The 12,027-nt window shown below is 45.4% G+C and overlaps 1 protein-coding gene across 2 annotated transcripts in view; it reads right to left on the minus strand.

The window, feature by feature from the left end:
• LOC144673099 (short transient receptor potential channel 4-associated protein-like) overlaps positions 1–11,793 on the minus strand; it is a 94,365-nt gene extending 82,572 nt beyond the window's left edge. For both annotated transcript variants that reach the window (XM_078535090.1, XM_078535089.1), the window contains exon 1: positions 11,636–11,793. In XM_078535090.1, coding sequence (XP_078391216.1) covers positions 11,636–11,761 — 126 coding nt within the window. In that variant the 5' untranslated portion in view covers positions 11,762–11,793. The remainder of the gene's footprint in view (positions 1–11,635) is intronic.
• Between the last annotated feature and the right edge of the window lie 234 nt (positions 11,794–12,027).

Genomic DNA, 12,027 nt, shown 5'->3' on the forward strand with positions numbered 1-12,027 from the left:
AGTACGGTTGATCCATTGACTGAACTATTAAAAAAAACAAGAAGTTTCAATGGGCACAGGAGTCTCAGAAGGCACGTGACAGTTCAAAAACTGTATCGACTATGACACCAGTGTTGGCAGTACCTAATTATTTAACAATTTAAGCTGGCCATTGACTCAAGTGATATAGGCATTGGTGCTGTACTATTGCAAGATGAAGAAACTGGAATTGAGAAACCGATAGGGTATTTTTCACGAAAGCCGAGTATATAGAGAAAATATCTGCCACGTCATAACGATCAAAGTTTTCAAGATCTTAAAAAGAATACATAAACAAACTATTTCCACTGAGCTTGGGGACTAGGTTTGAGGCACAGTTCAAAGATCTGAGCCAGACCTTGCAGGAGTTAAAATAGGAATATTACATAGAAAGGGTGTTAGAAGTTTGGAATTCTTTTCCACAAACAAACAGTCATTGACGCTGGGTCAGCTATATTAAACCTGAGATTGGCAGATGTTAATTAATGGAAGATATTAAGGGATATGGAGCAAAGGTGGGTAAATGAAGTTAGGTCATAGAACAACCTGCTCTCACTAACGGGCAGAACAGGCTCGAGGGGCCAGATGGCATCCTTCTGCTTCTATAAATTCCAGAAATTGGAACAGCTGAATCCACAGCCACCAATAGTGGGGCTAAGGGGTGGGCAGTGCAGAGGGCTCAGGGCCGTAGGATAGCAGGGTATTACAGAGATACGGAGGGGAAAGACCAGGAAAGGACAGAGAATTACAAATTTGATGCATTGATGGCATCAATGTAGCTCAGTGAACACAGGTTAAATGGGGCTTTTACCTGATGGGTTATGGGCAGCAGGGTTTTGAATGAGTTTAAGTTTACAGATGGAGGAAAGGTGGAAGACTAGACAGGTAAGCAGAACAGTCGAAAGGAAAGAGTTGGGTTAAAAAAGCACCTTTCATGACCCCACGACATCCCAAAGCACTTTACAGATAAATTTGTATTCTTGAATGTAGTCTTTGTTGCAATGTTGGAACATAATTTTTTTTACTATTTTATGGGATGTGAGCATCACTGGCAAGGCCAGCATTTGTTGCCCATTCCTAATTGCCCTTAAACTGACTTTGCTAGGTCATTTCAGAAGGCAGTTAAGAGTCAACCACATTTGCTGTGGGTCTGGAGTCACACGTGGGCCAGACCAGGTAAGGACGGCAGATTTCCTTCCCTAAAGGACATTAGTGAACCAGATGGATTTTTACAATAGTAAATGATAGTTTCATGGTCACCATTACTGGGGCTAACTTTATATTCCAGGTTTATTAACTAAATTCCAATTCCACCATGGTGGGATTTGAACCCATGGCCCAGACCATTAGCCTGGACCTGTGGATTACTAGTCCAGCAACATTACCACTACGCCACCGTCTCCCCCGAAGTCAATTTACACACAGCAAGCTCCCACAAACAGTAATATGATAATGATCAGATTTAGGTTGAAAGATAAATATTGGAATGTATGCTAGGGAGGACAGCCATGCTTTTAATAAAAATAGTGCCATAGAATCTTTTACATCCACTCAACAGGGCAGATAGAGCCTCGGTTTGAAGTCTCATCCAAAATATGGCATTTTTATTCATTCACGGGCTGTGGGCTTTGCTGGCTAGGCCAGCATTTACTGCACATCCCGAGTTGCCCTGGAGAAGGTGGTGGTGGCCTTGAACCGCTGCAGTCCATGTAGGTACATCCACAGTGCTGTTAGGGAGGGAGTTCCAGGATTTTGACCCAGCGACAGTGAAGGAACGGCGATATATTTCCAAGTCAGGATGGTGAGTGACTTGGAGCGGAACTTCCAGATGGCGTTGTTCTCATCTATCTTCCGCCCTTGTCCTAGATGGTAGTGGTCATGAGTTTAGATGGTGCTGTTGAAGGAGCCTTGGTGAATTCCTGCAGTGCATCTTGTAGATGGTACACACTGCTGCTACTGTGCGTCGGAGGTGGGAGTGAATGTTTGTAGATGTGATGCCAATCAAACGGGGCTGCTTTGTCCTGGATGGTGTCAAGCTTCGAGGGTTGTTGGAGCTGCACTCATCCAGGCAAGTGGGGAGTATTCCATCACACTCCTGACTTGTGCCTTGTAGATGGTGGACAGGCTTTGGGGAGTCAGGAGGTGAGTTACTTGTTGCAAGATTCCTAGCCTCAGACCTGATCTTGTAGCCACAGTATTTATATGGCTAGTTCAGTTCAGTTTCTGGTAAATAGTAATCCCCATGAATTTGATAGTGGGGATTTCGGTGATGGTAATGCCATTGAACATCAAGGGGCGATGGTTGGATTCTCTCTTGTTGGGGACGATCATTGCCTGACACTTGTGTGGCATAAATGTTACTTGCCACTTGTCAGCCCAAGCCTTGGTATTGTCCAGGTCTCGCTGTATTTGGACATGGACTGCTTCAGTATCTGAGGAGCTGCAAATGGTGAACATTGTGCAATCAGCAGCGAACATCCCCACTTCTGACCTTATGATGGGAGGAAGGTCATTGATGAAACAGCTGAAGATGGCTGGGCCTTGGACATTACCCTGAGGAACTGCTGCAGTGATGTCCTGGATAGAGATGAATGACCTCCAACCGCCATCTTCCTTTGTCCTAGGTATGACGTCAACCAGCGGAGAGTTTTCCCCCTGATTCCCATAGAGTCCAGATTTGCTAGGGCTCCTTGATGCCACACTCGATCAAATGCTGCCTTGATGTCAAGGGCAGTTACTCACCTCACCTTGGGAGTTCAGCTCTTTTGTCCATGTTTGAACCAAGGCTGTAATGAGGTCCGGAGCTGAGTGGCTCTGGCGGAACCCAAAGTGGATGTCAGTGAGCAGGTTACTGCTAAGCAAGTGCCGCTCAATAGCACTGTTGATGACCCCTTCCATTATTTTACTGATGATTGAGAGTGGACGATGGTAATTGGCCAGGTTTGATTTGTCCTGCTTTTTGTGTACAGGGCATAGCTGGGTAACTTTCCACATAGCCGGGTAGATGCCAATGTTGTAGCTGTGCTGGAACAGCTTGGCTAGGGGCACGGCAAGTTCTGGAGCACAAGTCTTCAGTACTATTGTCAGAGCCCATAGCCTTTGCAGCATCCAGTGCCTTCAGCCGTTTCTTGATATCATGTGGAGTGAATCGAATTGGTTGAAGACTGGCATCTGTGATGCTGGGGACCTCCGGAGGAGGTAGAGATGGATCATCCACTCAGCACTCCTGGCTGAGGATTGTTGCAAATGCTTCAGCCTTATCTTTTGCACTGTTGTGCTGGGCTCCTCCATCATTGAGGATGGGGATATTTTAGACCACCTCCTCCAGTGAATTGTTTAATTGTCCACCACCATTCACGATGGTAATGGGAGAGTGGGGAATATGCCGGGCCATGAGGTTACAGATTGTGTTCGAGTACAATTCTGCTGCTGCTGATGGCTCACAGCACCTCATGGATGCCCAGTCTTGAGTTGCTAGATCTGTTTGAAATCTATCCCATTTAGCATGGTGGTAGTGCTAAACATGATGGAGGATATGGTCAATGTGGAGGCGGGACTTCATCTCCACCATGACTTTGTGGTGATCACTTCTACCGATATTGTCATGGACAGAATCATCCATGGCAGGCATGTTGGTGAAGATGAGGTCAAGTATGTTTTTCCCTCTTGTTGGTTCCCTCACCACCTGCCACAGGCCCAGTCTAGTAGCTACGTCCTTTAGGATTTGACCAGCTCAGTCAGTAGTGGTGCTACCGAGACACTATTGGTGATGGACATTGAAGTTCTCCACCCAGAGTACATTGTGTCCTTGCCGCCCTCAGTGCTTCTTCCAAGTGATGTTCAACATGGAGGAGCACTGATTCATCAGCTGAGGGCGGGCGGTACATGGTAATCAGAAGGTTTCCTTGCCCATGTTTGACCTGATGCCATGAGATTTCATGGGGTTCAGAGTCGATGGTTGAGGACTCCCAGGACAACATCCTCCTGACTGTATACCACTATGCCGCCACCTCTGCTGGGTCTGCCCTGCTGGTGGGATGGTGGTGTCCGGGACATTATCTGTAAGGATGACTATGTCAGGCTGTTGTTTGACTAGTCTGTGAGACAGCTCTCCCAATTTTGGCACTAGCCCCCAGATGTTATTAAGGAGGATTTTGCAGGGTGGACAGGAATGAGATTGCCGTTCTCATTTCCGGTGCCTAGGTCGATGCCGGGTGGTTCATCCGGTTTCATTCTTTCTCTGTGACTTTGTAGCCGTTTGATACAACTGAGCGGCTTGCTAGGGCATTTAAGAATCAACCACATTGCTGTGGGTCTGGAGTCACATGTAGGCCAGACCAGGTAAGGACAGCAGGTTTCCTTCCCTAAAGGACATTAATGAACCAGATGGGATTTTACAACAATCGACATTGGTTTCATGGTCATCATTAGACTTTTATTTCCATGTTTTTATTGAATTCAAATTCCACCATCTGCCATGGTGGGATTCGAACCCGGGTCCCCAGAGCATTACCCTGGGTCTCTGGATTACTAGTCCAGCGACAATACCACTACGCCATCACGTCCCCATTCCAACATTAGAGCGCTCCCTCACTGGAGTGAGAACCAAGGTTTGTGTGTTAAAGTGGCACAAACCCACAACCTTCTGACTCAACAAGTGAAGTACCACCAACTGACATTAGAGATATCAAAGGCATGGGTAAGTATTTCTGCTTCAGTTGAGATGAGGCAGGGGCTGAGATGGACAGAGGTGGTCTTGGTGATGCATAGGATAGGAAGCTCAGCTCAGTGTTAAATAGGACCCAGATGTTGTGAACAGGTTGGTTTAGCTTCAGCCGGTGGAAGCGGGATGGAATCAGTACCAAGGGTATGGAGTTTGTGATAGGAGCCAATGACGGCAGCTATGGTCTTCCTAATGCTTAACTGGAAGTTACTGCAGCTTGTCCAGGACTGGATGTCAGATGAGAAGTCTGACAAAACAGCAACAATACAAGGGTCAAGGTGGTGGTGGCAAGAAAAGCTAGGTGCTATCAGGGTACACAAAGAACCTGAACGCAGACCTGTGGATGAGCTCACCAAGGATAACACATGGATGAGGAAGAGAAGGTGGCCAAGGATAGATCATTGAGTAACTTCAAAAATGGTTCAGGGTGGGAAGAGAAGCCATTGCTCTAGATGATCTGGCTAAGATTAGATAGGCAAAAGTGGAATCAGGTAAGAGCAATCCATCTGAGATAAACAATGGGGGAGTCACTGGAGAAGTCTGGTGTCATCTACCATGTCGAAGGTTGCTGAGAGGTTGAGAAGGATGAGATGGGACAATTTATCACAATCATATGACTTTGATAAGGGCCATTCAAATACTGTGAGGGCAGAAACCTGATTGGAGCAGTTAAAACACAGAGCTGCGATAAAGATCAGCATGAATGTGACAAGAACTTTGCAATGGAAAGGATGGAGATAGGATGGTCGTTTACAATGAGAGGGGTGTGAGAATTTTTCTCATTTATAGCCTCAGGACATCCCAAGTGCTTTACAGCCATTTCATTGATTCAGAGAGCTTCACAGCACAGAAGTGAATACTCACTTCATGTTCTAACCAAAAGCAGCCCCAGCCGGCTGCTACAATGAGTCCATCAACCAGTCATTACCTGTTCTGGCTGTTTAAAGAACTATCTAATATAGTCCCACGCCCCAGCTTTCTTGACCCTGAGAATTAGTGGTCATAAACTACATGTCCAACTGCCTTCTGAAAGCTCCTATGGAATCTGATTCCAGCACCCTTCCAGGTAGTGGGGGGTGTTTAAGATCATAACCACCATTTGTGTGAAATAATTTCTCATTTCCCTCCAAGTCTTCTGTCAACTATTTTAAATTATGACCTCTGGTTATAATCCACTTACCTGAGGTAATGGCTTCTCCTTTTGCTATATCAAAGTCCATCATTTAAATCTATGACATTTCCTCATAACTTTCTCTGCTCTAAGGTGAACATTCCCAGGTTCTCAGTCTCTCCACATCATTGAAATTCCTCATCCCTGGTTCCAATCTAGTTTTTTTTTATTAGATGGCAGGAGAAAGCAGTTATACTTTGATGTTGAGGTTAACAATCGATTCAACGGCTTCAGCTCATGCAATATGAATGGTTGTGATACCACCAGCAATTGATCTCTCATGTCAAGAGTTCAGTATATTGGCGATAGTCTGCCTTGGATGGCCACAGTCACAATTGGAGCTCTTCCTCATGTTCCAGTTGTGGAGAAAGTGCTCACATCTTCCCTGGCCTGTCCTCAAACAGTCGAAGGTTGTCCAGATTTTACACATTGCTTCAATCGCCCTGGTCTACCCAACAGCAGAGTCCTGCTGTTCAACATGGCTCAGGAGCTGCCACACAAACGTGGCAGATATTCACCTCCAGAAAGGATTATTTCTGGGGTGTTAAAATTAACACCGCTCTAGTGGCTTCTTATGCAAGCACATATTGAACTTCCAGATGCCTGCAGGGAAACCGCCCTCTTCAAACAACACCATTGGCTGAAAGCTAACCATTGACACAGGATCTCAACACATACACACTGGTCTGAAATCCCAGAGCCCAAACTGAACACACTCCACACCCTACAAACTGACGATGGGATTGTTTTCTAGAGCAATACGTTGCAGAACCTACCCAGGAACAGGCTATTTTAGATCAAGTAATGTGTAATGATTAATAAGAGGTCCCATAGTTAAGGATCTTCTAAGGTGTAACGATTATAACATGGTAGAATTTCAAATTCAGTTTGAGGGCAAGCAACTCGGATCTCAAGCCAGTGTCCTCAACTTTAATAAGGGTAATTACAGAGGTATGAAGAAAGAGTTGTCTAAATTGGGATGGGAAAATAGACTAAGGGGAAGGTCAGTGAATGAGCAGTGGCAGACATTTAATAACGCTCAGCAAAAATTTACCCCGGTCAAAAAGAAGGACTCGATGAGAAGGATGAACCACCCGTGGTTAACAAAGGCGGCCAAGGAAAGTATCCAATCAAAAACTAAGGCATACAAAGCGGCAAAAACTAGTGGTAGGCCAGAGGATTGGGAATTTTTTTAGGAACCAGCAGATGACTAAAAAGCTAATAAACAGGGAGAAAATTGACAATGAAAATAAATTGCCAAGAAATATAAAAACAAACAGCAAGAGCTTCTATGGGTATATAAAAAGAGAGTGGCTAAGGTGAGTGAGTGTGGGACCCTTGGAGGATGTGACTGGAGAACTGATGACAGGGAACAGGGAAATCGCAGTAAATTTAAATCAATATTTTACATCAGTCTTCACGGTGGAGATCACTATAAACATTCCAAAGATAACAGAAAAGCAAGGAGCTAATGGGAGGAAAGATCTTGTAACAGTCTCTATCACGAGGGACAGAGTACTTGACAAACTAATGGGACTAAAGGCAGACAAGTTGCCAGGACCTGATGACCTGCATCCAAGGGTTTAAAAGGAAGTGGCTGCAGAGATAGTGGAGGCATTGGTCAAAATGTTCCAGAACTCGCTGGATTCCGGGAGGGTCCCAGCCGATTGGAAAACCGCTAATGTGACGCCCCTGTTCAAGAAGGGAGGGAGACAAAAAGCAGGAAACTATAGGCCAGTCAGCCTAACATCTGTCATTGGGAAAATGCTAGAGTCCATTCTTAAGGAAGAAATAGCAGGACATTTAGAAAAGATTAACACAATCAAATAGAGTCAACATGGTTTTGTGAAAGGGAAATCATGTTTTATAAATTTGCTAGAGTTCTTTGAGGATATAAGCAGAGTCGATAAAGGGGAACCGGTAGATGTAGTGTATTTGGATTTCTAGAAGGCATTCGATAAGGTGCCACATAAAAGGCTATTGCACAAGATAGGAGCTCATGGTATTGGGGGTAATGTATTAGCATGGATTGAGGATCAGTTAACATACAGAAGGCAGAGTTGGGATTAATGGGTCTTTTTCAGGTTGGAAAGATGTAACTGGTGGAGTGCCACAAGGATCAGTCCTAGGGCCTCAATTATTTACTATCTATATTAATGACTGGAGGAGGGGGAAGAGTGTAATGTATCCAAATTTGCTGATACAAAAATAGGTGGGAGGGCATGTTGTGATGAGGACATAAGGAATCTGCAAGGGGATATAGAAAGGCTGAATGAGTGGGCAAAAACTTGGCAGATGGAGTTTAATGTAGGAAAGTGAGGTCATGTACATTAGGAAAAATCAAAGGGCAGGCTATTATTTAAATAGAGAGAGACTCCGAAAAAATGCAGCACAGAGGGATCCAAGTGTTCTAGTGCATGAAACACAAAAGGTTAGCATGCAGGTGCAACAAGTAATTAAGAAGGCAAGTGGAATTTTGTCCTGTATTGCTAGGGGGTTGGAGTTTAAAAATAGCGAAGTCTTGTTACAACTGTACAGGGTGTTGGCGAGGCCACACCTGGAGTACTGTGTACAGTTTTGGTCCCCGTATTTAAGAAAGGATATACTGACATTGGAGGCAGTTCAAAAGAGATTCACTTGTCTGATTCCTGGGATGAAGGGGTTGACTTATCAAGAACAGCTAAACAGGTTAGGCCTTTATTCATTAGAGTTTAGAAGAATGAGGGGTGATCTTATTGAAATGTACAAGATTCTGAGGGGGCTTGACAGTGTAGATGTTGAGAAGATGTTTCCACTAGTGGGGAATTTTGAACTAGGAAACATAGTTACAGGATAAGGGGACACTCATTTAAAATTGAGATGCGAAGGGATTTCTTCTCTCAGAGGGTAGTGAATGTCTGGAATTCTCTACCCCAGAGAGTTGTGGAGGCGAGATCACTGAAAGTATTTAAAGAGGAGGTAGATAGATTTTTGAAATATCAGGGAGTTGAGGGCTATGAGGAGCTGGCATGAAAGAGGAGTTGTGGCCTAGGGAAGATCAGCCATGAACTTATTGAATGGCAGGGCAGGCTTGAGGAGCCGAATGGCCTACTCCTGCTCTTATTTCTTGTGTTCTTATAACAGCCCACCTGTCGACGGCGTACCTCCTGGTTGACTGTAAACATGACCAACCACAACCTGCTAATTGATCCGAGTGGTGAAAACCCAGGTTTCAACCTTCCAATCTCATAATCAAGCAAATCCAAAAGCCTTGGTATCCTTCCTAAAGTGTGGTGTCCAGAATTGGACATAATACTCTGGCTGCAGTCTATCACAGGATTCTATGGTATCACGGTCATTTTTAGCACAGCAAAGTTATAGTCATGGAATTAAAAGTAAAATACTGCAGATGCTGGAAACCTGAAATAAAAACAAAGTGCTGGAAAAATTCGGCAGGTCTGGCGACCGTCTGTGGAGACAGACAGAGTTAACATTTCAAGTTCTACTTGACTGTTCTTCGAAACTGCTGAATTTTTCCAGCATTGTTTTTATTATAGAATCATTGAATGGTTGAAGCACAGAAGGGGGTCATTCAGCCTGTCATGCTTGTGCTGGTTCTCTGCAAAAGCATTTTTTATTTTGCATATTAGTAGAGGAAATCAAGATTAGGAAACCAAGGTTTACTAAACTAAAAGCAGTAAAACTCCCAGCACTTTTTGGGTCATACAACAGGATCTTCAACATTCACCTGCAGAACAGGCATCAGTTCCTCACTTAATTTGAACGATAGGCACTCAGATAAGGCAGCAGTCCCCCCATTACACTGAAGCGTGAACTTAGACTGGATTCACGTATGCAGATCATCTGAAGGTGGCAAGATAAGTTGATAAGGCTGTTTAAAAAAGCATCAGGGTCCTTGCCTTGATAACCAAAGACACAGAGTGCAAAAGCAGTTTGGTAAACCTTTATAAAGCGATCTCTGGTTCTGCCTCAGCTGGAGCTCCATTCTAGACACCAAACTTTAGGAAGGACGTCAAGACCTTTGGAGAGGCTATAGATTTACCAGAATGGCACCAGGGATGATGGACTTCAGTAATGTGGAGAAACTGGGATTGTTCTTAGAGGGTTAAGGGGAGACTTAATTAGAGGTGTTCAAAACTATGGAGGGTTTTAAGAGAGGTAATAAGGAGAAACAATTTCCAGCGGCAGGAGAAATAAAGAGATTTAAGATAATCGGCAAAGTGACAAAAGGAGTGATGAGGAGAGTTTTTTTTTCCAACCAGTTGTTATGAACTCAAATGCGCAGCCTGAAGCTTCAGCTTCTACCAGTCCATGGCCAAATGCATCAAGACCTGGACAATATCCAGGTTTGGGCTAACAAGTGGCAAGTAACATTCGCACCACACAAGTGTCAGGCAATGACCATCTCCAACAAGGGAGAATCCAACCATCACATTCAATGGCATTACCATCACTGAATCCCCCACGATCAACATCCTGGGGTTATCATTGACCAGTAACTGAACTGAACCAGCCATATAAATACTGTGGCTACAACAGCAGGTCAGAAACTGGGAATCATGCGGTGAGTAACTCACCTCCTGACTCCCCAAAGCCTGCCCACCAACTCCAAGGCACAAGACAGGAGTCTGATGGAATACTCCCCACTTGCCTGGATGAGTGCAGCTCCCACAACACTTAAGAAGCTTGACACCATCCAGGACAAAGCAGCCCGCTTGATAGGCACCCCACCCATCACCTTAAATATTCACTCCCTCCAACACCGACGTACAGTAGCAGCAGTGTGTACCATCTACAAGATGCACTGCAGGAATTCACCAAGGCTCCTTAGGCAGCACCTTCCAAACCCATGACCTCTAACACCTAGAAGGACAAGGGCAGCAGATAGATGAGGACATCACCACCCGGAAGTTCCCCTCCAAGTCACTCACTATCCTGACTTGGAAATATATCGCCGTTCCTTCACTGTCACTGAGTCAATATCCTGGAACTCCCTTCCTAACAGCACTGTGGGTGTACCTACATCACATGGACTGCAGCGGTTCAAGAAGGCAGCTCACCCACCACCTTCTCAAGGGCAACTAGGGATGGGCAATAAATGCTGGTCCAGCCAGGGAAGCCCACATCCTGTGAACGAATTTTAAAAATCAGTGGTAACTCTCTAAAAAGAGAATTGGAGAAATAGCTGAGTAGGAAAAATATTTACAGGGCTTTCAAAGAACCAGCACAGGAAAGGCAGGATGTATCTCTCGTCAGGATGAATGACCTGCTGATTCTAAGTGGCCTTGTCAAAATTCAGTGGGATTACACACAATTAGTTTAAAAAATATTGAGTAAAATAATATAGTTCTTATATTTCTGGATTAATGACCCAGAGGAAGACACTAATATTCCAGTGAATTAGAGCTCAAATTTCATCAGGACAGTTTCAAAGCTGGAATTTTAATCTAATTCAATTTAAAAGCTAAAGACAAAGTTTCGCTCAGGTTTAACTTGACTCCGGTTCAAATTGAATCATCAGATTTTTCCGTCCTTTCCAAATCCTCAAATACTACAACCCGGCAAAGGGGCTGATTCCCGACTCCCTCCGTCCCTCGGAGTGAAAGCCGGGCCCGCACAGGCCACTCTCCCCCCTCCGCCTCCGGCCCGCTACTAAACCGAGTCCCAGGCTCCTGGGGGCCTTCCCCACAAACCCCGGGCAGCCAGCTGGCTCTCAGGCCTACCTGTGAGACCCTGGTGGGCCCGTGCCCCGTGTAGCGACCATGCTGCAGCCGGGGGACGATGTTCTGGGCTCGGATAGACCGGGAAGCGGCGCTCGGGATCTCCAGAGGCCCGGGTGCGGCCGCCATTTCCCTCACAACGGAAAGGAGCAGCCCCGCCTCAACCGCCGCTCCCATTGGCTCATACTCGGTCAGCCTTCACACTATCCGCCGCTCCCATTGGCTCATACTCGGTCATCCTTCACACTATCCGCCGCTCCCATTGGCTCATACTCGGCCAGCCTTCACACTATCCGCCACTCCCATTGGCTCATCCTCGGTCAGCCCTCACACTATCCGCCGCTCCCATTGGCTCATACTCGGTCAGCCTTCACACTATCCGCCGCTTCCATTGG

This window comes from Cetorhinus maximus, unplaced genomic scaffold (genome assembly GCF_964194155.1).
Source record: "Cetorhinus maximus unplaced genomic scaffold, sCetMax3.hap1.1 HAP1_SCAFFOLD_264, whole genome shotgun sequence".
In the NCBI taxonomy this organism is placed as follows: Eukaryota; Metazoa; Chordata; class Chondrichthyes; order Lamniformes; family Cetorhinidae; genus Cetorhinus; species Cetorhinus maximus.